A 23,618-nucleotide genomic window follows, 5' to 3' on the forward strand; every position below is an offset into this window, starting at 1 on the left:
ATGAACTACCTGTCTCACACCCACTGCTCGGCCCGTTGATGAGTGACTGCCGTGATTCATGAGATATTCATATAGGTGCGGTGAATGATGCCTACGAGTGGTTGGTTGGCGTTGTGTGAAATCTTGAGAGTCTTAGATGTCTCCCTTTGGAAAGAAGCATCAAGTAAGAATGTAAGGGAACATAATAGTGACGTTCCAATCGATCTTAGAAGCACCTTCTATATAACGATTCGGTGACGAATAAATAGAGTGAGACCGAACGGTTATAGAGGAGGAACGAAATTGAGAAAGCGGGGCTGATCAAGGGTATGAGTCGTCTAAGAAATCTCCTTGCACAAATTGCCAAGTTTTGAGAGTGGTGAATGGTGCCCAAAAGACGGTCATCCAGTGTAATCGATGCCCGAAGATCCTATCTCGCAAGGATGAGATGCAGTTGCACATTCCCATGGCCCATAGCGAGCAGTGTTCAGATACCCAGATAGGGGGTTCCATCGACGAAGGGCAAGAGCAAACCCTATTGGACTGCCCCAAGAAGGAATAATTGCGTTCAGCTTGGCCGAGTCTGGATTGCTGGCATGTTTGGAACTTGATGGATAGTCTGTGGCATACATAGAATCAGATGAGAGCTGCCCGCTAAGCCCATGATTCCAGCACATCACATCGAACTTGATGTGGAGAGGAAAACCGCAGAGGATATCATGGCATACATCAGAACATGAGAAGGTGCCACTGCCTTGCACTTGCCCGAGACATTCAGACGAACGTCAGGTTCTTATTCTTGAAGGGAATCAGAGCTAGAATGACAGCATGGTGATAGTACGACGTCCGATCGATAACCCCATCAGTCAACATGCCAACAGACCCCTTGCTCTGCTTGCTATTCGTCTGGCCAAAGATCAAATCATCCGCATGTCCCAACTCCATGCCCTGACGCAGGTACGCAGCACTCTCCTCGGGGAGGTAATACGCCCCCGTTCGCGCCTTTCCCACCCGCCCGTCGCGGCTGATAACGACGATCCAGGCAAAGTTCATGATAGGAGCGTTCGGGTCGGATGGCATGTCAATGCCGCCCTCGAGGCCGATCCAGTAGTCTGCGTCCTTCTCGGCCTCTTTGGCGTTGCGGGCCCGGTTCAGGGCGCCCTGTAGGGTCTCTCCATCGGAGAGGGGCTGGTCTGGGACGCCGGAGGGGACGCTGATGCCGCTGACAGTGTAGGTTGCATCCGGGAGGGCTGATTCGAAGCCGAGTCTTGCTGCTTGGACTTTGACTGGGTTTTTGGAGGCGACGATGATTAAGATGGGGGAAGCCATTTTTGCTGTGTTGTGAGTGAGGTGGTTGATGAGGTGAATGTCGTTGACTAAGTGGCAATCACTGACACTGGGGATATTATTCTGATATGAAATCAACTGAAGAGCGAGGTTGCTATTGAGTTTATTAATGAGATATCTAGAGTTGAGACTGAAGTTGAATGAGTCATCCGGGGAACACCTGGTGGAGCGAATGCTGTGGTCTAGTTGCATTTTGGGGAGACTAATATGTGCATGTCAGTTGCTGTTTATTTGGTGGACTTGGTCACCTTGAACATCCATTGCTGGATTGCTGGAAACGGCGGACGGGAAGGTTACAGGCACCCTGGCCGCTGTCCGGCGGCGTTGGGGGAGTGGAGTGGGCCCGAATCAAAGTTAAGGGGTAGCACGCTGCACGGGCCAGGGATCCCACAGGGCTGGGCCGATTCAATCAGCGACCATCAGCGGTCCATGACCCCTAACTTTGGGTATATTAGATAAGCAACATTGGAGAGAGCTGGAGGGGAACGTGGGAACCTGACGGGAGGAGACAGATGGGATTCATCATTTTGGGGGCATTTGGAGCACTTGGGGGGCATCCATGGAATCTCACCACTGCGGCGGATTGCGCCAGGGGCCATGCGACAGGTGGCACTACGCTCTAAGTGCGGCGACGGGATTGGCGGCAGCAAAATAGCCTCGTCTGACGACCCCTGCACCGTGGGCCGACCAAATGTCCCCTTAGCTTCTTGAAAGATGAAGCCCCCCGGTCGACACTCGCCGAGTCTCCCCTCCTTGTGACTTGTGAGTCGGTGATTTTTTGGGAGGGTTTCTGTCCCTGGTAAGCTCAGATAACCTAACCAAAAAGCTGCCAGAACGCGATTTCCGTCCAAGGTTTCGCATCCTCCTTTTCGCAGGAGATTTGCGTGGACCCCTCGCGTTTCCTTTCTTCTCTTCAGTCCTTCCCTCACCACACAGCGTTACATGCTACCTTATTATTACTTGCCTCCTGCGTATACCTTCACTTTCGCAAACTCACTCTCCCAGAGCCAAGCGACAGCCAATTGCCCACCATGGCGCGGAGACAACACCTCACGCTCATGGTCCTTCTGGCCGTCGTCGCCTTCTTCAGCGTCTCCTACCTCTTCTCGAGCGGCACCAGCGAACCCTCCTCACCCGCGCCACCAGCCGCCGCCGTACCCCTAAAGGGCGATTCCGTATCTTCGAGCGGCGACACCCCCGATCTTGGCCACATCTCGAGTAGCATCCTGTCCGGCGAATCCATTGCGCCCAAGTTGGAGAATGCGACGGCAAAGTAAGCCTCCCGCCCTCTGCTTGAGAGAATACCCACCTCCCCGGGCCGTACCCTCGGCTCCTCTTCCCTCTTGTACATCAAGGCCATGCTAACACATTTCCCTCTACAGAGCCGAGCTCGGCCGCGCCTCGTGGAAGCTTTTCCATACCATGATGGCCCGCTTCCCCGAGAAGCCCACCCCCGACGACAGCCTCGCTCTCAAGACGTACATCCAGCTCTTTGCCCGCCTCTATCCCTGCGGCGACTGCGCCTCCCACTTCCGCAAGCTACTGGCAAAGTACCCGCCTCAGACGAGCAGCCGCAACGCTGCCGCCGGATGGGCCTGCTTTGTGCACAACGAGGTCAACACCCGTTTGAAGAAGGAACTGTTTGACTGTAACAAGATTGGTGACTTTTACGACTGCGGGTGCGGTGACGAGGATAAGAAGAAGACTGAGGGCGGTGGTGATAAGCCCAGCGCTGAGCTGGCCAAGGATGGGTGAGTCGCTTGTGGCAGGGTCTCAGGACTACGATTGGGCTTTGCTTGCTGACATTTTCACAGTTTGACCAAGGGCGGTTAAGGTGCTGATTGATTGACGTGTTTTGAATATCCGAGGCGTATGAGTGTTGTACCATATCTGCAAGAATACCTGTATAAAGAAGCATTTTTCTTAGGTCGGCGTTGTGGATAACCACCGGATCCAGCGGAATATATTGAATTCGAACATGAGGCAACCTTTGCTTTGATATAGGCAGGGAAGAGAATCGTCTAAACTAGGACCGAGCTTCACATGCCAGTATCTATGGTTCATGACAGTGTCTCCTTCCGAGAAGCTATCGTCCTCACGTGGGGCTCTTGGAAATGGTCGTATAGAGCTTCTCACATAGTGATAGTGTGAATCTAACCCCGCAGCCATAAGAAGCTTGTCATGCACAATTTTATGAGAATGCTAAGCAGACCAAACCATTTCTAAACGCATTCAAGTCATTAAACTCAGCAACTTTAATGGCTTGAACTGTGCAAATGGAATCGTGGCGGTTGTGACCAAAACAAGATTATGTCATCAGTCACGTGATGTTCTCTAGGCCGTCCCGGGCGGGCAAGGCCAACGCGTTCTGGAGCTGCCTGAGCTTCGTCAAGCTCCATTCAGCCTTCCACCGACGACACATCAAACCAAACCCACCCTCTTTCGATATCGACGCCGAACCTCCCTTCACTCCCCGAACCCCAATCCTCGACGAACCGAATTTGCAAACGAATTAACGAAATACATACCACACACAACTCATCAAAATGGAGTTCACCACCACTGGACAGCTGAACGAGGGTATGGACCGAAGCTTGGATGATGCTATTGCGCGACCCCAGAATGGAACATTGAAGCTGACGATGGCGGGCGGACAGATGGCATCCACATCGACATGGAGAGATTAAAGAAGGGAGAGGTCAAGTGAGTGATGATGCTACGTTCTCGGTCCGTCACAGAATCACAGCTAACCGACGTCACAGCCTCGGAACCTCAATGTAAGCTACCCCTCCGATCGCCCCTCCCCTCCCTCACACATCTGACACCTCGCGATAGTATGGCAGTCACCTTCAAGGACGGTGTTATTCTCGGTACGTCTGATCCACACACATGTTTCCTTGACCGCATATACATGCCTACGGCGGCCATAGTAGACTCTGGGCACTCTTGGAGGGGCAAACAGACAGGGACCGTACAACTGACGACGAGCCACTTCATCTAGGCGCTGATTCCAGAACAACGACGGGCGCCTACATTGCCAACCGAGTCACCGACAAGCTCACACAAGTCCACGACACCATCTGGTGCTGCCGGTCAGGCTCCGCCGCCGACACCCAGGCCGTCGCCGACATTGTCCAGTACCAGCTCGGGCTGTACGCCATGCGCAACGGAAAGCCCCCCATGACCCAGACCGCTGCCGCCATCTTCCAGGAGGTCTGCTACGCTAACAAGGACCGCTTGACGTGAGTCTCCATCTGCTGCCTGTTTCTACTTAATGCGAAATCGTATTCGAGAGAACCCCGAGACACAAGAACACCAGGAATTGGACGTTGCTAACTAGAGACGACTCACAGCGCCGGCCTCATCATTGCCGGTTGGGACGAGCGACACGGCGGCCAGGTCTACTCCATCCCCCTCGGTGGATCCCTACACAAGCAGTCATATGCCATCGGCGGCTCGGGTTCGACGTACATTTACGGATACTGTGACGAGCACTGGAAGGAGGGCATGGAGGAGAAGGACGCCGTCGACTTTGTCAAGGGATCGCTCAAGGAGGCCATCAAGTGGGACGGCAGCTCTGGTGGTGTCATTCGCATGGTCGTCCTGACGGCCAAGGGCGCCGTGCGGCATCTGTACCTCCCTGACGAGGACTACAAGGTGCAGCACTAGATGGGGAGTTGGAGACGGGGAAGCAGGAGACAGAAGAAGGGAGACGTTTATTGTGATGTGGCTGGAAGGAAAGCCATCCGGTCGCTCTCCTCGACACTGGCCGGGCATGATGGGCATCAAGACGCCACGCGGGTTGGTTCGCCGTGCGGTTACGAAGGTGCCTCCCGAGTCCCGAGAGGGGACAACAGAGCGAGCGAGGAACGTCCATGCCGGGGCAACATCTCGGGCTTTGAGACAAACGATGAATGTACAATAAATAGATTACCCGCAAGACGAGATTTCTTCACAAGAGGATGGAGGGATAGTTCCATGGAACTGTGACTCGTTGAAAGATTGCGACAAGGTACGGGCAGCTCGCGTGTCTACCTTGAGATGATAAGATGCGATTGCGTGCGATGCGCTGCAACGCCACAATGGACAGGCAAGAGTAAGAGTCTGGGGACAAGGTTAAAAGTTGTACTGGCAGTGTGATGGAGTGAGACGCTGCCGGGACGCGAGCGCTGCCACCCGTATGCACGATGCAGGGAGAACGGCACGGTCACAGTTCACTCTTGATTAAAATAAGGGGTGTGAGTGTCAGTGTCAGTGTCGAAGCGTCGTCGGATTCGGAGGCGGTGAGGATGGGGAGGGGGGGGGGGGATGGTTTTAGCGCTGCTCGGTTCTGCGGGATGGTGAGGAGTGGGAACAAATCAGCGGAGGGTGCGGGGAGGACGGGGGCGGGAGGTGGTGTTGTTGACTTTGGCTTCTCGTTGGAGGGATTTGTGATGCGATGCTGGCATGCTGCTGTGTACCTAGCTTGGAAGTCTGAGGTTGAGGCTGCGAGGTTAAAGACGATTTTGTCCATCCGAGGTACGCTTGCCGGCGCGGTGTTGCCCACCCAAGATGATTCAGAAGCCGATTATGGTTCTTGTGAGTCTTGATATACGTTAGAGAGAGAGAGACCTCGACTCCGTAGCAGACACGAAGCAGAATCATCCAATTTGCAAGTTGCATGTGCATGACTAAGTTGGAGAGTGATGACGGAGGGGTGGTTAAAGGTGGTCGTTGGCCATCGGTAACGATTTAGGAAAGGTCAAGGAAGGGCGGTGGATAGAAACGTGGGACGGGGCTGTCGGGCTGCGGGCTGCGGGTGTGCCACGATGGCTCCGATATCTGGCGATTGCGCGACATGCCTTGCTCCGTCCTGGTTTGGTATTTGGGGGCGACCTGGGGTGGTGTTGCGGTGAAGGCCTCATTATGTGTGTGTGTGTTGTATCCGTAGCGTAGATTAGATAGGGGAATTTCTTAAGAATCCCCATGATCCCAAGACCTCGTGCCGGAGGGAACGCCGGGTATTGGCCGGGAGTCACCATCCGTGCAGGCCCGGGCAGCCAACAGGGGGGGGGCTTGGTGCCGTCCGTGGTGGTGCTGGGGAACAGCTGGGCGTGGGATGGATGATGATGAAAGCTTATTTTTGTGTTGCCCCTTTTGGGCGTGTTGGCAACGTTGGCAGTGCAGTGCCGTTGAATCGTGTGTATAGGTATTTATTCTCTTACCGTAAGGTAGTGTGCCTTGAGGTAAGGTAGTGAGTGGGTGTCAGGAGGTGGGATAGCGGCAGCTGAATGTTTGTAGTTGCTAGCGTGGTGTAAGCAGCAGACAACCCTTTTGGCTCGAATACAACGATCCGGCTGGGGTTTAATCGTCTCATGTGCTGTTAGTCAACATCCAGCTGGTGTTGACAGGTATTCCGCGTTGGACGGGCCTGTCGGGTACCTGATGGATAACGGGGAACGACAGACGGTCTGTTTCTATTTTCTGAGCCCCGAAATGACCGGTCGTTAAGGTCTCCGTGGCCTCCGTGCCCTTTGTCTGGAGAGCTTTCTTTTTTAGCAGCGTAGTGAAAAAGGGGGAAACAACGGGGAGAGCGTGGCTGGCTATGCGACTATGGAGTCAACAACGACGATGTTGCTTGATTTGGACGGAAGTGAGGTCCGGATTCGGCCGGGACCTGAGCGGGGGATACTGGAATAGAAATCCAGAGGGGCCCAGCGCGGTGTTTGCGAATTCGTTGTACGTAAAATGGGAGAAGCTTGTCGATGTTTCCTCCGAGATCCAGTTTTGTGCCATGGCGAAAGTTGCATGGTGCAGTTATTTTGGTGGATCAGGAAGGCATCTCGGGTCCAGTGCGTCGTATTACGGCAGGCAATTGGCGATTGGAATTACGATGCGAATGCCCTGAAAAGGCTGCGCGATTGAGTGTGTAACAGTGCAGCTCGAGACAGAAAGGGAGGTGGCAGGGCTGGCGGGTGGAGGGGGAGATGGGAGTTACGGTACGTACCTTATCTTATCCGATAAGACATGAGATTGCTGTGATTTCATTGCCCACCGGGCACAGCGGGCAGGGCAGGGGACGCACATGGGAAGTGTCGAAAAGTCGAGGTTCCCCTGCCGGGCTCGGGTGGCCCCTGCTCGTCAAATCTCTTATCAGCGATATCGCGTATTAGAGGAACCAATGAGAGGGCGGTACGGGCACACCCTCTCCTCCCGACGATGTGGATGGGTCGTCTGTCTTTCCGCCGCGTGTCAGTTCCAGTGGTCCGCCGTTTTTACAAGCGCTCTCTCGTCACTGTGTGTCCGTAGGTAGGTATTTTTCTTATTTTGCGTTTTTCTATGCAGATGCTCCGACTCGGGTTGCTGCTTGGACGTGCTGCGAGTGCGAGCTGTCAGCCTCTGTTGAGGCGAAGTGGTAGCACGGTTGCAGGCTGGGGAAGCATCAACGCGGAAGGTCTGAGGCACCTTACGCAGTAGGTGTGCTGGACAGCATTGGAATCGTTGGGTAGCCATCCATCCCATCGGGAAATGTTGGATACTTCGTACTCCAAGTTGGGAGAGAGAGCTCGGAAAAGCAAGGACCGGGGCTCGTGAGGTTGCGGCTGGAGAGGAGCGCAATCTACTTAGTAGGTCCATGTCGAGTTGAAGCTCCAACCTCCAGGACCTCGGCGCGGGAGAGAGAGAGAGAGAGAGAGAGAGAGGAAAAGAAGTGAGAGAGACGAGCAGTGAAGCAGGGCAGGATCGCAATGAGGCTGTGCTTGGTTCGGTTGGGCCCGCCGACTAGGAACTGGGACTTTCCGACTTGCAACGATGGCACGAGCAGAAATGCAGATTGCCCAGTGCCAGATTTGGGAAGAGCCTGGCACGACCTTGGAGGCACGGAGGACCCTTGGATTTCCTTGGCCCACAAGTGATGGGTGTTGCTGTTGCGGGTGCTGTGAGTGGCTGCTCCCACAGGTACACTACTTGCTCTAGGTGGTGGGTGTTGGTGGCTAGCGCGGGATTCTGTCATGTCATGTTTCGGGTGCCTCCTCATCTTTTTTGCCATGCCGCCACACGAGATGCAGTGAGACATTCAGTGAAGATGAGATTCATGATGACCAGACATATGGGAGACTCTAGAAGAAGTATGGGAGAAGGTGATTGAGAAGCGAGGAGAGATGAGACTCGGGGTCGGCAGAGGGTATCTTACTGAGTCTCATCCAGCCTCTCTCACTGAGCTCTAGAGTGAATCTCAGAGTGAACCTCACATGCCTGTGAATAACAACTCACGCGCGGATCCAAGACACGCGGGGAACCACGACCGTGGCATCGCAACTGAGCGTGCATACTGCTGCCAGCTGCACACGCTGCAATAGCCATGGAAATGGAACTGCTCGCTGCACGGCACAGAAGGTTGAACCCGTCAGCCACTGTGACAAACGGCTTGGAGTCTGGAGTAATGCATCTGTGCAGTGTGCCGTCATTCGGGGAACTGCGCTGCTGCACATCAACAGGCAACGTAAGGCCCTCAGTGCTCTCTCATCCACTCATCCTCGAATCGACTTTACCCAGCTGAGCCTTTTGGCGGCCATCTTTTTGCCATCTACCTCATCCGTCTCCACCAGACCGCCAATCTCACCCAGGGTCCCTCCCCTCTAAACATCTCTCACTCACTCACTCGCTCACTCAGAGTGTCCTCTCATCAGATCAAGTACCTAAGAGAACCGTGTCTTCTCTCATACACTTGGAGGAAAACAAGTATCCAAACAACATGAGCATCTCACCCTGCCTAATGACCTGATTCTATAAACCATCATCTCGTACAGGGAGCAAGGCACCGATCCGAAGCAACAACAGCATCCACTATACCAAGTACCTAGCCCGAGTTCCAGGCCCAGTCCATCGGGCCACTGCGTCTCCAGGGCTCTCCACCAGCCCGCTGCCCCCTCTAGGTACCGCCCAAGGTACTGCTGCTGCTTGAGCCTTGCCAGGTGAGGTGAGGTCCCCTCCATCCGCAGGGCCACCCACCTGCCTGCCGCCTGCCACCCACCGCCGCCGCCGCCGCGCCCAATCCTCCCGCCGTCCTTCTTTTCCCATTCTCCCGTCCTCTCCATTACCCATCCATCGCCCATCTGCCAACCCGCGCCAGCTTCTCCCAATTCATCCTTCATCCACCCATCCACACCCCATTCCAACCCGCCCTCCTCCGACTCTTTTTTCTCTCTTCCTCCTTCCTACCCAGTCTGCTTTTCTGTTTTGGCCCTGTCTCGTCCTTCCTCTAGACTGGACGTTTTTTTCAAACAAGGGGGGCTTCTTTCGACGACTTCCTCTTCCTTTGATCTCGCCGTACCCCCTCCCCACGGTACCTGTATTGTTCTTGGTACTCGGCATCGCAGACGCTCTGCGAAACAGAACAGAAACAGATTCTCGAGTCGCCCCGTCGGACGAGCCCTCTGACCGCCTTCCGCCTTCCCCCTCCTCCGCCTCATACTCCCACCAAAAGGTCGCCATCGCCGCCTCCTTTGACATCACCCAACCGTTATTGTCAGGCCTAACGCGTCCGTTTGTGAGCCTATTGCCCTTCGACCCGATCCGACTAGACCTTGCCTACGACCTCTCTGCACTTGACAACTTGTTGCTCGTTGCTATCTCCGACGAATACTTCCTGCGACCACGGCACCGATACACCGTTGCCCTTTCATCGCGTCGACTCCCCCGCGTCCTACACCAATACTTAGTATCTAGATCCATCGCCTGTCGACAGGACCTTCCGCCTCTTTGTTGGACGACTTAGGTGAGTCCATTCCAACTTGCCTTCTGCCCTGGCCATTCTCCGTCTTCCCTGCCTTTTTACTACAACCTACGTCGCTCTTCACTTGGCTCGTCCTGGCAACGAGACACGCACCTGTGACGTCGTTCGTACCTGCGCGCCATATTCAAGGCTGCCGTCAGCTCTATCCCCGAGGTTGCTCTCTCGATCGAGTTGTTGGACTGCAGTCTCGGCATGCTTGCTTGCGTCCTCGTTCCTCTGCTGGCGGATCCTGGTTGTTCATCTGCCACCGGGCTGCTCTTCCCATGCCTTGATTTGCATGTGCAAACCCCCAACCTTGCTTGCCCAACCCCCCGCTGCCACACACACTCCTCTTCCTTTTACCCACGATCAGGGCCCTTGCCTCACGTCACTGCCCTCGCACAAGCTCTCAAGTCAACCTGAGGTTTGAAGAATCGGGCTTGAGCGGCGCTCATTCTCTCGGTCGGGAGTCTTGGGCGCCAATGTGATCACGCAGAAACCCTTGTTGCCCCCATACTATCTGTGTCTCTTCTACATACGCACCATAAAAATCAACTGGGACTTGCAAAGCTAACCCGTCGTTCCTGCAGTTGCCTGTTCCAACCATCCTAATTGTAATTCAGTCTTGCTGGAATAATACGATGCTATGGCAGCTGTAATCGGTGACTACGTCTCTGATCCCTCCCGTTTCCATACCATGATTGCCAACCCGGGCATTCAACACCAACACTCGCACGATTCCCACTATCGATCTTCGAGTCGGTCAAGAGACGTCCCTACCCACCAACCGTCTGCGAGCCCGAGATACCAACACTCTACGAGTACCCCTCCGCGCCAAAAGCGCTCCGAACAGGACTCGAACGAGAAGCCCGCGCCGCCTAGCGCAGGTGCCTCTCGCTTCCCCTCGCCCCCATCATCTTCTTCGCCAACAGGTGTCAGGCCTCAGCATGCTGATAGCCCCGCATACATGGCAACCGATTCTCGTGACGCTGGCCATGCTGGGTCCGTAGTCGCCTCCGAACAGGCCCACCCCGCCCCTGGCCAGGAGCAACAACAACAGCAGCCTTCGCCCGCGTCCGATGGAAACGGTGTTGCTGGCGCCACGACTTCATACCCCCTCTCTGATACCTCATCCCCCGTGCAGCAATCGCAGGGCCAGACAATCCACATCCGCGACTTGGCCCATATCCAGAGTCTTGCCAAGGCCGACCTATTGTCAGGAAATGGACCGGGGATATTGAACGATCCGCCATTGCAGGCGATGAAGTACGAGATCAGTGCCATGCCTATCGGCGACATTATTGAGATGGTCGCTGCTCTCCTCACCAAGATCACAACCACCAACGACCTACAGCATGATGCCATGCAGCGCAACGTTGCGCATCAGCAGCAGGCAAGCCAGAATAACGAGTCAGGCAACGGCTCGCAAATGAGCCCGTTGAGTACGTCTGTGCTTGCTTTCCATGGCAAGAACATCCCTGCTATCACCATCCTGAGTTACTTGTCCCGCATTCACAAATACTGCCCGACCACCTACGAGGTCTTTTTGAGTTTGCTAGTCTACTTTGACCGCATGACGGAGCGAGTCAATGAGATGGTGGTCAAGCACGAGGAGGCGCGGAGGGTTTCCCCTTCATTGCCAACTCCGAAGGCACAGCCGGCCGACGTCGAAATGCGTGACGAGGACGACGAAACCGACTCGGATCTTGCCGACGATGACGATGCAGACGAACAGAACACAAAGACGAGCGAGAGTACCGGTAGCATCGTGCCTCAGCCGACACCTCCTGGCGCGCCCCCGGCTACGTACTTTGTTGTCGACAGCTTCAACATCCATAGACTGGTCATTGCGGGCGTAACTTGCGCGAGCAAGTTCTTCTCGGACGTCTTCTACACAAACTCTAGATACGCCAAGGTACGCCACTGGCCGGAATTAACCGATGCATCTTGCCCAGTACCAGTACTGATTCTCATCTTTTTAGGTCGGTGGGCTTCCGTTAGCCGAACTCAACCATCTCGAGCTCCAGTTCCTCCTGTTGAACGACTTCCGACTGGCGGTTCCTGTCGAAGATCTCGAGGCATACGCGACCATGCTAGTCGAGTTCTACGCGCGGGAGGTGGTGGCTCAGCGATCGCGTCCTGCTGCTGTTACCGGTGGTGATTCCTAAGTACATTTGCAATGTTGCAATATTATGAGATTGATACCCTAAAATACGCCACTTTGGGGTTAAAGTGGTCTGCTGTTGCTTGCTGGTCCTCATAAGACTAGCATGGCATTATGGTAGAATCGACTTACATACGTTTGGCTCGTTGGCAGTTCAGAGCTCGGGAGGGATATTGGGCATCTACTCATCGAATCGGGCACCGGAAGCTCGGAACAAATTACACCTCTGCGGCAACCGGCGCACCCCGTTTCGTTCTTGGACGTAATCGATACACGTTGAGCATCCACTGGACCGACGATACAGGAGGATGGGCAAACTTTTCCTTGGAATACCCGGATAGAACGGGTCTGTGATGGAGTTTTCGCGGGCGGTATTCTGTTGCAACTTTTGGCGGAGCTCATGTGAAGGCGACTTAGTCATACGTTGATCTTATTACGAGGCGTGGATTTCACGCGCGCGCGCGCGAGCTGTAAATGGGCAACCAGACAGCCGAAAGAAGCAAGAGAGAGGTCCTTTGATGACGCGGGCAGGGGTTGGACTAGGCTACACTACACGCTACGTTACGTTCTAGACTTTGCGCGGGCATACTTGGGACAAGGCGTTTGGTGTTCCGAGACTGACATAGATGGCGAGCATAATGAAATGTCCTGAGTATGAGAAATTGAATTGGAAGCCGGACGACTTGCAGTGTTGAATCGCGATGAGCATGTGATAGTGGGGATGACTGACTCTTGTCAAAGACGCACGGTAGAATTGAGGTGAGGTTTAAGGCTGACCGAGTGTTGAGCTCACCGCCCAAGTGCGGCTAGCATGAACTAGCCGAGAAGAGCTCATGAGTGACGGTGTGCTGGCTGCTGACTACAACCCTCCCGACTCGAATCGTACAGAGGATGACATGCACCACCAAGCTTACTTCCTCTAGGCGAGCTATGTCATATAAGTGCGTCGCCGGGCTTGTACCAGAGCAATGAGAAAGGAGACACGATGGGACAACTTGCGTGCGATAAGGCCGGGCAGGTTGCACGGGAGCACATCCAGACGGGTTGAGTTAAAAATGCAGTGCAGGTAGCCCAGCGCACAGACAGCGTTAGGTTGATATCAAGAGCTTTGGGGGGGTTAAAGTTGCAGTGTAGTCATACCAATCGTTGAACTCCCTTGTACGAAGTATGCCTATCCTGCAAGTCGTGCGAAGCCCACATTCCAAATCACAAGACAGTAAGTATCCTTGTGGACTTCAACGTGATTGCTCACGTTTCGCTTGTACAAGTATGTCCAGCACCGTCGTTTGCGTGAAGCCCTAGGAGATTGTGATTTAACAGAGGTGGTGAGCTGTGACTTTCAATTCTTTCCAAACAGCTGCCACTGGGATGAAAAGGGAGCATATCAGTATTCTGGTATTTGAGGAGTATTTTGATTGGTTGAGGTATCATTCTCCCAGAAATCGAGAGTCCAGTTTGGGAGAAATCCTGTCCCTTCCTAAGGTCCTACCCCCCTCTCTCCTGTTATCGAGACGAGGCCTTTGGGGGGGGCTTAAATTGCAGTGCTCATGCACAGGCTGCAGCCCACGTACAGTCGTTCAGTAGACGACGAATAGAATTATTAGATACTATGCGAGGCCCTATGCCAGAGGCGTAACCACGTCGTCCCTCTGGAATGCCACGTCGCCAGCCTTTCCCGAGCCTCGCTCAACTGGTAAATTTATCTGTCAAAGGATCTCGCTGGTCCCGTATCACCATTTCCTGTGGTGAACCCGAACGCCAGAATATCATTTCCCCTTGTCTACTCTGTCACCTCCGGCATGTGGCAGACAACCTCGACATTATTCCCCGAAGGATCAATCACAAACGCGCCGTAGTAATTAGGATGATACTGCGGCCTTAACCCAGGCGCACCATTATCCTTTCCGCCCGCAGCAAGAGCAGCCTTGTGAAACTCATCAATCACCTTACGGTCTATTCAAGATATCCCATTAGCCAGGTTCGACAATGCTACCGTCACGTCCCCAGTCACCAAACTTACTGTCCGCCTTGAAGCCAATGTGAAGCGGAATATTCGCCTTTTCAGCTTTATGAGACGCGATCCAGAAATCGGGCCGCTGGACGCCGAGACCGCATGCGTACTCGTTCGGCTCGACGAATTTCTTGAAGCCGATGGGGGCGAGGGCGGCGAGGTACCAGTCTACCGTCTCTTTGTAGATTGAGGCGGGGACGTGGAGGCCGATGTGGTCGATGGACATGTTGGGTTACTGACCGAGGTAGGAAGTTTGTGTGTGGATGAAAATATTGAAGAGACTCGACTGTCAGATTTGGAGGTTGGGATTTGGGTTGTGAAGCTGTTGATGACGGAGGAGGGGAAGGGACTGTAAGGGAGGTCCTGCGGGGTGTTTTGTAGATGACGGCTTTTGATCTACACGGTATCGCGTGGGCTAATTTGACGGGGTATTGGAAAGTTCCGTCCGTCTTGGAATGGAGGCGCGAAGGAGGCGCGAGGACACGTGCAAAGAGGGGGTTCGAGGGCCAGGTATCACCGCAAGCGGCTACCAGTATCTACCTCTGCTAGGTCAGGGTCTAGAGGAGTTACACTAGAGCCGCGCCGGTCTGACTCAGATGGTCATCCCTAGACAAGAGACACGAAAGTACTTGTTAGACCTTAACTTTTAGATCATGTCCGTCAGCAACGCTGCCTGTTCGGGAGGGACTTTGGGAAGCTGTTCCAGCGCGGGAGGTCCCCGCCCGGAGCTATCGGCGGGCTGAAGGCGCCAAGTGGGGCCGCGTAGGCAGCAGCTGCGCCGGGGCGGACGATTGCTGCTTCGCTGCGTCTGCGTGGTGGATCGTGCGGGGGAAGATAAGCTTGGACGAATGACGATCAGGTGAGAGGTAACGGTGAGTATTCACGGGTGTCTACTGCGAATATGGTATGTCTGCGTGAATCCATACTCTGGAGGGGGGAGTCTGAGCATGTTCCACCCGCGGCCGATTACACACTCACCGCCCCTTGGCATCCCTTGTCGGCCGGTCTACGGTGTCTGTGAGTATTGTTCATCCGGCCGTGATGTCTGTCAGTTTCTGTCCCATATGCAGGTCACCGGGCTCTAGCTTGGAAATCTATTTTCATCATGTTGCGACAATATTGTTACAGAAAGGGTGCCAAGCATTGGCTAATTAGCCATCCGCGTCACTCTCAAATCTTTGCGAAGATGCTGCTGTTGATACGGAACCTGACCATCGCGACAAGACCAGCTGCCGCTAATGACAATGATCCAGCGTAGAACATGGCTGGACGGTACGCTTGAAGGCCCCCCTCGGCGCCACCGTAGGCTTCCAGAAGATATCCGGCAATCGGCGAGCCCTACATCGACCTCGTCAGTCCAAGGTGCTTCTAGAAAAGCCATGTTGAATTCACGCAACTCACCATGAGGTATCCACCAGCCCAGCCAGTCACAATCATGCTCATAGCGACAGACACCCTCGCAGATCCAAAGGTGTTTCCAACGACCGTAGGCATAGTTGAGAAGAAACCACCGTTCGAGACGCCGTTGATTATGACAAAGGCAACCATGGGACCGAGCGAGGTTGAGACGGGCCAGATGGCCAGGATACTGACTGCGGAGAGGGCTAGTGATACAAAGAGGACGTTGAGTGCCCCAAAGGCGTCGCAAAAGGCACCGCAGCAGATGCGGCCGACGGCGGAAGAAAAGTTGAATCCAGCTACTAGGCCGGCGCCCGTGGAGGAGGAGAGGCCGATGGACTTGGAGTAGAGGGGGAGGAAGAAGGGCGGGACGAAGAGGGGGAACGTTCCGACTGCGCCGGCTAGGAAGACCAGGACGAAGGTGAGGGACTTAAAGAGGCGCCTGCTTTGTGTGTTAGTCGTTTTTGCAGGTTCCATCTAAGAGTTGCTGGCGAGGGGGGAAGGGGGTTGCTTACCACTCGACAAAACCGGAGCTGCGGACGGGGACGCGCTCTTTGATGAGCCATGCTGCTGGGAGTCCAGTGGCCAGGGTCACGAGGGCAAGTACGCGATAGGCCCATGCGGATCCGAGATGGTTGAGGAGGGCGTCGAGGGCGAAGCTGTTTACGGCGCCGCCGAGGCCACCGCCGGCGAAGACGATGCCGTTGGCGAGGCCGCGCTTACGGCTGAAGTACTGCGCCGGGACCACAGAGACGATCTGGACATGATCTTGTCAGCAAAGCTGTCTGAAGCATCTGACTTTTCGAGAAGCGCAGCTCACCGTGAAACATAAACTTAACGATTGTTAGTGTCAAAGACTCGTAAACGGGGCTCCACGAGCAGACGACTCACCTCATACCCAACCCCATGATAACACCACTCGTAGCAAACATGGCGCCCACATTCTTCACCGCAAAACTACTCAGCAACTCACTCACCCCCAACAGCGAAATCCCCAACAACCCCGTCCTCCGCGGCCCGATCCGTCTCATGACGCGTGAGTTGACAATCGCCAGCGCCGAGATGAGCGCCGCCGCCAGCGACCCGACAAACGAGAGCACGGCGGGCGTGCCGAGGCCATCTTCGATGAGCGCGCCCTGGATGACGCCCCACGAGTAGGACGTGCCGATGATCCACCAGGCGACGACGAAGCAGCCGCCCACGACGACCCAGCCGTAGCCGCCTTCGGGGACGGTGGAATCTGCTTCGCGGGAGGCTTGGAGGATTGGGTCTGCGGTGTCGTCGGAGTGCTGCTGCTGGGAGGTTGATGATGTGTAGGGGAAGGGCTTTTGGGATATGATGGCGGGGAGGGGGTGAAGTTCTATGCCAGAGGTGGATGCTGAGGCCGAGGCCGTTGCTGTTGTTGTGGTTGTTGACATGGTGGTGATTGATTGGCTCGGATTGCAGCTTTCCTGTGATCAAGGAGAGAAACCGGCAGCTTTGTCTTTTTCAAATGATTATGCTCTTTCTAAAATAAGACTATGTGGTGAGCACACAGATTGAAGAGTTGGTTATCAGATGCGAAAAGCGAGGTCAGCAATGGATGTCAAAAAGTCTGTTAGCCCCACCAACGCCCAGCGCGCCCTTCCGTTGACAGGACCCGTTTTCTAGTAGCTTCCGGCTCGGCGGTGGGGAGCTACCGGCCGCCGAGTGAGTTGACCGTGGGCCCGCCAAGGTCCGATGAATTGTGTTTCCCGCTGTCCGGGATGCCGGGACATTAACACGGGTTTAGTTGACGGAGCCAAGATGTCGTTAGCATTTCACCACCACACTAGTGTCGCGATGGACCATGGATGCATGCAGCCTGGGGCATGTGCTTGTGGGGGCATTCATCCGATACCGAGCTTAGGGACCCGGTGTAAGTGAGTGTGCATCCATCTTTGCTGGTCTTTCTCAAGCCTCCGAATAAACCTCTATTTATCATTCGTCTCGTGGTTGACAAGAAAAAAGCCCTCCGAAACAACGCCTACCACCATCAGTACCTACCTACTTTACTCCGGTACAGTGACGCGGTAAGAAAGCTTGTTCATGACCATGAGATGGCCATCCTGCGGGGGAAAAGGGCGAGGGCGGGGTTCTTCAGGTTCGTCAGTGGTCACCAATTAAAGTTAAATGACGTTGCATCAGCCCAAAAAAAGCAGCCCCGTTCCGCTCGGAAATCGGCTAGCGAGGGCTCGGAGGACCCCTGCCAGCCTCCAGGACAGGAGCGGGAGCTAGGAAACTGTAACTTGCGCCGGCCACTCTCTGAAGCCTGGAGGTTGCAGCTTGATGATATTGGGGAAGTAGTATCTGGCTTTCTTGTGTTTCTCATGTTTGTTGAGTATTTTCGATGGAATGATGGTTATTCAAGTGGGGGTGCCCCAGGTCTGGTCTTGTCCCTCGATTGCTACCTGGCTAAACACAGTGATCAGTGACGAGTGTAAACTCATATGCATGTTGACGTGGTATCACACACAAATTCTCAAAACATCATCTCGAATATGAGAGTTGACATGTCCATGAGGAGACTATGGAAACTCTAATCAACAAAGGATCGATGTGGGACAGAATATGCCGGTGGGATGGAAGAGTGCGAGTTGCGCGCAAGAATGATAAGACTAGAAAGAATCGATTGCACGGAGTCAAACGTAGCGACAAGAGTGAATCCTAGCGCATCCGATGCAAGATCTTCCCCGGAATCTGAGAGGAATTGAGATGAGATGGCGGAACCTTAAGCCAGCGACAGGATGAGATGAGATTGGACGTAAACTCATGTTGAGCGTCTCAACCTGTGAATGAATTAGACGAATGCTGATTGGATTGAAACTGGGGACGGCCGTTTTGTGGTGTCATCCGGTTTGTGACGGAATTTGGAAGCGAGATTGGGGAGGGAGGAAAGGTACTTGACTTGCCCTGGTGAGGAGGAGGAATACGGAGTACGGGATACGGGTATGCTAAACCGAGCAAGTCCCATCCCGTCTTGGCATTCGGCAGGCGCGCTTGCCCAACAAGCCAGAGGAGGGGGGGGAGTCACGATGCTTTTGCCTTTCTCAGTTTGCGGCAAGATACATAGACAGACGTACCTTCTCGAGTTGTGCGTGGCGCTGGGCTCTTGTACCTTAGCAAAGCATCGTGACGTACCAAATCACGGGATTCTAGGCTCATTGGATAAACCAAGGGGAAAGTACGAGGTACTCTAGATTTCTCAAAGAAGGCACGACGGCACAAAAGGGAAGGGTTGACTGGATTTCTGGGGAGGAAAAAAAAAACGACACGGAAGTTGCTGCCGGTGGCTCTTGGCAGCTGGAATTAGGTGTGTTAGTCAGCAAGAAGTCGTCGTAATGCTTTCCCAAATTTTTCTCCAGGTGTGGATCCCTTCGGACCCTCCTCCTCCTCCATTGTCCCAGTCACCACCCGCGCCTTGCCCGCGTCTCCGCTGGCCTCGCCATTCCTCTTCCCGCCCCAAAGACCCCCAAGACCAACGAGTCCCCGACTCGCCCCAAGACTCCAAGACCCAAGACTTTCTTGTTCCCCCCCCATCCCCGATCTCCCCCTCCAAGGCGACAAGACTTGCAACGTCCCGCCGCGCGTCCAAGTCTTTTTTCTCACTCTTGTGCTCCTTCTCGTCTTTGATCACAGTCGGTCCCCGGATTCAGTCTCACCTTTAACGTTAATCTCATTCTACTTGAATCTAGATTAGGTCGTCTGTCAGATTTCCCATCCCGGTCCGAACCTTCTTTCGCGCACTGCGCCCTTCCTGGCATCTACCTACACGCCTACGCAGATACGCTTCACCTACACCAAATATGGCTGCCTCTTCTCAGCAATCCAAGGTCCTCATCCTCGATGGTGGCCTCGGCACCTCCTTGGAAGACAAGTACGGTATCAAGTTCGAGTCAGCTACCACGCCCCTCTGGTCTACCCATCTCCTTGTCGATGGTCAGGATACTCTTCTGGCCTGCCAGAAAGACTTCGGAGATGTACCCGTTGACATCATCCTTACTGCCACCTACCAACTCTCCATCCATGGCTTTGCCAACACCCACACCGCCCAATTCCCCAACGGTATCGACAAAGCCAATATCGGCAAATTCATTCAGGACGCCATTCGCATTGCTGATGAGGCAGGACGTTCGCAAGGAAGCAAGACGGCTCTCAGTATAGGTCCATATGGAGCTTGCATGATCCCTGGCCAAGAGTATAGCGGCGCCTATGACGCCGAGCACGATACTCTCGAGAAGTTGCGCGACTGGCATGCCGAGCGGCTCCAGCTTTTCCAATCCGCGGGCGCCTTCTCATCCCCCGTCGGCTACGTCGCCATTGAGACTATCCCGCGCACCGATGAGATCAAGGCCGTGAGGCAGGCCCTGGACAAGACCCAAGTCTTGGCCTCTGACGCTCCCATTCCCTTCTGGATCGCATCACTTTTCCCTGGAGAGGACGGCCTCCTGCCGGATGGATCTCCCATCAAGGAAGCTGTGACAGCCATGCTCAGCCGCGACGTTGCGACGAGCCATCCCTGGGGCATCGGCATCAACTGCACCAAGGTGTGGAAGTTGGAGTCTCTCATCCAGAGCTACGAATCCGCTGTCAAGGAACTCATCCAAGAAGGCGCCGTTGACGCCGCTCCTGCTCTAATTCTCTACCCGGATGGCACCAACGGCGAAGTCTACAACACGACAACTCAAAAGTGGGAGCTTCCTCAAGGATCACAACACCCTACCACGTCATGGGAAGCTCAACTCTCACAAGTGGTTGCCAACGCCGAATCTCGAGGATTGTGGAAACAGATTGTTGTGGGTGGATGCTGCAAAGCAAGCCACGCTGACATTGCTCGGCTCCGAACTGCAGTACAAGGCCTATCTCGGTAGAAAAACACAGGACGAACATTTCTAGATCGGCTTCCACCTCCGGCCCCGGCTCCGGCCTCGGCCTTCGGCACCGTGCCGAACTCTTCTCCCGGCCCTCCGAGATCGACCACCGCCGGCCTGGTTGTACCATGCACCATGCACCTTGCACCATGCTCCAAAGCAAAAAGACATTTCCCAAAAAGGAAGCCCTCTATCCGGTGGTATCGCTGCCCAATGCAAAAGAGGGAGTCCCCCCTCTAGTGGCCAGTACGGCCAAAGCAAAAGAAAAAAAAGAAAAAGGCATTTCATGTCATCATTCCAAGTTGTCTTTTTTCCCCATCATTTCTTCCAACTTCGTCTCGTTCTTATCGCTTGGGCTTTCCAGTCGTCGAAGCGCTTCTGTCTCTTTTGCTGTTCTTTCTCGTTCCACGCCGCGATCGGCTGGATGGGTAACCTGGCGAGCATCTCGTCCAGGTCGAAGTGGCGTCTGAGTTCGCCGTTGACGCGGATCTGGATGGTTCCGATGCCTTCGTACAGGGCGGCGCCGAAGTCGGCCCAATCACGATACATGGACAGGAGACCTCCAATCTGGCAGCACATGAAGAAAGCTAGCTTCTCGGCCGGAATGAGGTGCTCCTTGCCTTGTGGCGGACGGGGCCAAGTGATTCCTCTACTCTCTCGCTTTTCTGCGTCCATGACCATGGTGGTGAACCTTTCAAACATGTCATGGGCGGGTGGTCGCGGTGCACCGCCGGAGACGAGCCGATCGTGCTTCTGGCCAGGCGGCGGCGGCAGAACGTCGAGCACGAGGTTCTTGATGGTGAATTTGGCCGGGTCGGCGACGACACTACTAAAGGCGGTCGGGCCATACTGAAGATAACCAGACAGCATGGCGTAGAAATTCCAGACGATGAAGGGCGGACCGCCGCTACCGCCTCGAAACTGTTCCTCGTTCTTCCAGTCCGGGTTGACATCGGAGGGGGGGTCAAAAATTCGAAATTGGACTCGGACGCTGTCGGCATGGCGGGTCGCTCTTGGCACCGCGAGCCAAGTCGGCCACAAGCCACATTCCTTGACATACATTACATCGAGACGGCAATGCGTCCCCCTTGTCGCAAGCAGCGCCTTGGCTTCGGCGTAAATCTGTCGATTGACGAGGAAGATGTTGGTGTTGGGGGAGCCGGAGGGCGGGGAGCGAACCTTCTTCTCAACCCAAATGTCGTGGCCATCGAAAAAACCTTTGCCCTTGTACTCGCGCCTCTTGCGGTCCTGGCTGACGGAGGGATTGGGTGGTGGTTGGCGGTCAGGAAGGAAGATGATTTCGTCGAGGATCAAATCGCGAATTTCCCGCGGAATGCTGAGCAAACCAACGACCATGTTTGCGGTTGTGGTAGTTGTGCGATTTGGTGTTTGCTGCAAAAGAAGGGAATTTGCTTGTACAAACGCAACCGCACAGCTGGAGAGAAAGACACTTGGGTGAGAGTGTCGCACAGAGAGGGGGCAGTGGGCAGTGGTGGGCAGGGACGGGGACTAATCGACAGACTTTGGACGGGGTCGGGTGGCAACGGCGGGCAGCAAAGCAGACGCAGGAGTCTTGAGGAGGTCTGGCTGCTGGTACAAAGGTATTGTACAAAGGTACGGTGACCCTGACTGACCTACTGACTACCTCACCTGCAGCAGGGCAGCAAAAAAAAAAAAAAAACCCCAGTCGGTCGAGTCGTGGAGGGCGAAAAATTACTCTGAAAAGGCACCACAGAAAAGTCGGGGTTCGAGGTCGAGTGAGGCGCAGCACGCAGCTCGCAGCGGCAGCGGAGTCGGCCCTTTGACCAACGACGTCATTCGACTGTGCGAAGGCGGGCCAAGAGAGAGGAGAAAGAGGATGTGAGGAGAATTTCGAGGGCCGACAAGACGAGCAGAAATCCGGAATACGGAGTCAAAAAAAAATCAAAAAAAGGCGCGATGGAAGTATAAGTGATGGGGATTTTCGGATAGACACGATGGGAGACGGGAGGATGGAGTGGAACCGGGTATTGTGTGTGTATTGGTGTAGGTGTCGGTGTCGGTGTCGTGCATGAGGCCATTTACCATTTCCCAGGAAACATCTGGGAGGGGGATCGGATAAATGGGTGCCATGCGTTATAGTAAGTTGCAACGCCACTGACTAACTATGGGATGCAGGGTATTTTTTCTTTCTTTCTTTCTAGATTTGAGTTTTGGAGTGCTGCTTCGTGCGGCTTCATTCGCGTTGAAAAGTCGATGGCGAAGATGGCGAGGTTGCGTATGCGCGTGTGCGTGTGCGTGTGTCTAGGCTAGGTAGTCTGCACCGCTTCTGGTGCATGCTGATGCTGGTGCTTGTGCTTGATTCAGCTTGGGGTTCTTTTTGCTCTTTGGAGCAGCTGTATCCGTATTATGGTAAAGTAGGTACGCAGCAAGGCAAGGTAGGCCAATTCGGTCTGGAGCGAGCCGAGCTGGCCATAGTATGAGAATTGGCGATGGATGCTACGCCTCACTCGAAACCATGTCCATGCGATTGAGAGATGAACAGTCTTCCACGTAATTACCGTACTACAAAGCACCCTCAGCAAGAGAGCATTGACCGACGGGTCAGCCGTAGAGGGTTGTGGCCCGTGGCGCGGAACAAGAGTATTCGGTAGGCTCCCCGGTAGCTCCCCGAGACAGCAGAAACAGGAACAAAAGAATTTTTAAACAAATGAAAATAAATAAAAATCATACACCAGCAGATGGACCAGCAGACCAGACCAGACCAGACCAGTGAACAGCGACCCAGTCATCAAAGGAAGAACTGAGAGCGGAGCAAGTGCGTGCGGGCGTTTCTGCGGTGTGTAGACTTGCGCGCGTGTCGTGGTCAAGTGCAGTGCAGTGCAGTGCCGTTCCTTTTACCCCATATCCTCCTCTCCATCCGGAAGAGAGAGAGGGGGGCAGTGGTCCATGGTCCATGGTCCATGACAGGATTTGGGGGGGGGGGATCCGTTACGCTGCTGCTGATGCAGAACGCAGTGGCTGGACTGACTAAGAACAAGAATGAAACAAAAAAAGAGAACTGGCCAGGCTCAAGCCAAGTTTTCTTCCTGTAAAGCT

At 54.5% G+C, this 23,618-nt stretch overlaps 11 protein-coding genes across 11 annotated transcripts; 5 read left to right on the plus strand and 6 right to left on the minus strand.

Annotated features, from left to right (window-relative positions):
• Positions 1-492: 492 nt before the first annotated feature.
• On the minus strand, positions 493-1,786 carry BDP55DRAFT_678006 (inosine triphosphate pyrophosphatase-like protein). The gene has a single exon (XM_060575953.1). The coding sequence runs from the start codon at positions 1,516-1,518 to the stop codon at positions 754-756; it is 765 nt and encodes a 254-aa protein (XP_060424783.1). The 5' UTR covers positions 1,519-1,786; the 3' UTR covers positions 493-753.
• Positions 1,787-2,357: 571 nt separating this feature from the next.
• On the plus strand, positions 2,358-3,081 carry BDP55DRAFT_697349 (Erv1/Alr family protein; the record flags this gene model as incomplete). Its single annotated transcript, XM_060577673.1, has 2 exons — positions 2,358-2,599; positions 2,709-3,081. 2 exons carry the CDS (start codon positions 2,358-2,360, stop codon positions 3,079-3,081), a joined length of 615 nt encoding a protein of 204 aa, XP_060424784.1.
• A 687-nt stretch (positions 3,082-3,768) lies between these two features.
• On the plus strand, positions 3,769-5,070 carry BDP55DRAFT_327286 (proteasome component PRE3). The gene is made up of 6 exons (XM_060566819.1): positions 3,769-3,906; positions 3,984-4,029; positions 4,089-4,103; positions 4,162-4,196; positions 4,328-4,568; positions 4,680-5,070. Exons 1-6 carry the CDS (start codon positions 3,873-3,875, stop codon positions 4,993-4,995), a joined length of 687 nt encoding a protein of 228 aa, XP_060424785.1. The 5' UTR covers positions 3,769-3,872; the 3' UTR covers positions 4,996-5,070.
• A 2,448-nt stretch (positions 5,071-7,518) lies between these two features.
• Positions 7,519-7,916, minus strand: BDP55DRAFT_678015 (uncharacterized protein). Its single transcript, XM_060575954.1, has one exon. The coding sequence runs from the start codon at positions 7,825-7,827 to the stop codon at positions 7,558-7,560; it is 270 nt and encodes an 89-aa protein (XP_060424786.1). The 5' UTR covers positions 7,828-7,916; the 3' UTR covers positions 7,519-7,557.
• An 847-nt stretch (positions 7,917-8,763) lies between these two features.
• BDP55DRAFT_678017 (uncharacterized protein) lies at positions 8,764-9,389 on the minus strand. The gene has a single exon (XM_060575955.1). It carries the CDS (start codon positions 9,297-9,299, stop codon positions 9,024-9,026), a length of 276 nt encoding a protein of 91 aa, XP_060424787.1. The 5' UTR covers positions 9,300-9,389; the 3' UTR covers positions 8,764-9,023.
• Positions 9,390-10,724: 1,335 nt separating this feature from the next.
• On the plus strand, positions 10,725-12,246 carry BDP55DRAFT_561990 (cyclin; the record flags this gene model as incomplete). The annotated part of the gene is made up of 2 exons (XM_060570120.1): positions 10,725-11,993; positions 12,061-12,246. The coding sequence occupies 2 exons, from the start codon at positions 10,725-10,727 to the stop codon at positions 12,244-12,246; spliced, it is 1,455 nt and encodes a 484-aa protein (XP_060424788.1).
• Positions 12,247-14,022: 1,776 nt separating this feature from the next.
• On the minus strand, positions 14,023-14,479 carry BDP55DRAFT_636503 (glyoxalase/bleomycin resistance protein/dioxygenase; the record flags this gene model as incomplete). Its single annotated transcript, XM_060572889.1, has 2 exons — positions 14,023-14,195; positions 14,263-14,479. The coding sequence occupies 2 exons, from the start codon at positions 14,477-14,479 to the stop codon at positions 14,023-14,025; spliced, it is 390 nt and encodes a 129-aa protein (XP_060424789.1).
• Positions 14,480-15,423: 944 nt separating this feature from the next.
• Positions 15,424-17,069, minus strand: BDP55DRAFT_561865 (major facilitator superfamily transporter; the record flags this gene model as incomplete). Its single annotated transcript, XM_060570110.1, has 5 exons — positions 15,424-15,591; positions 15,655-16,093; positions 16,167-16,408; positions 16,472-16,484; positions 16,543-17,069. 5 exons carry the CDS (start codon positions 17,067-17,069, stop codon positions 15,424-15,426), a joined length of 1,389 nt encoding a protein of 462 aa, XP_060424790.1.
• Positions 17,070-17,220: 151 nt separating this feature from the next.
• BDP55DRAFT_327530 (uncharacterized protein) lies at positions 17,221-18,362 on the plus strand. Its single transcript, XM_060566820.1, has 2 exons — positions 17,221-17,548; positions 17,641-18,362. Exons 1-2 carry the CDS (start codon positions 17,371-17,373, stop codon positions 18,102-18,104), a joined length of 642 nt encoding a protein of 213 aa, XP_060424791.1. The 5' UTR covers positions 17,221-17,370; the 3' UTR covers positions 18,105-18,362.
• Positions 18,363-19,475: 1,113 nt separating this feature from the next.
• BDP55DRAFT_636505 (homocysteine S-methyltransferase) lies at positions 19,476-20,540 on the plus strand (the record flags this gene model as incomplete). Its single annotated transcript, XM_060572890.1, has 1 exon — positions 19,476-20,540. One exon carries the CDS (start codon positions 19,476-19,478, stop codon positions 20,538-20,540), a length of 1,065 nt encoding a protein of 354 aa, XP_060424792.1.
• A 318-nt stretch (positions 20,541-20,858) lies between these two features.
• Positions 20,859-21,896, minus strand: BDP55DRAFT_561899 (uncharacterized protein; the record flags this gene model as incomplete). Its single annotated transcript, XM_060570112.1, has 1 exon — positions 20,859-21,896. The coding sequence occupies one exon, from the start codon at positions 21,894-21,896 to the stop codon at positions 20,859-20,861; it is 1,038 nt and encodes a 345-aa protein (XP_060424793.1).
• Between the last annotated feature and the right edge of the window lie 1,722 nt (positions 21,897-23,618).

This window comes from Colletotrichum godetiae (genome assembly GCF_030913485.1).
Source record: "Colletotrichum godetiae strain CBS 193.32 chromosome Unknown BDP55scaffold_54, whole genome shotgun sequence".
NCBI lineage: Eukaryota > Fungi > Ascomycota > Sordariomycetes > Glomerellales > Glomerellaceae > Colletotrichum > Colletotrichum godetiae.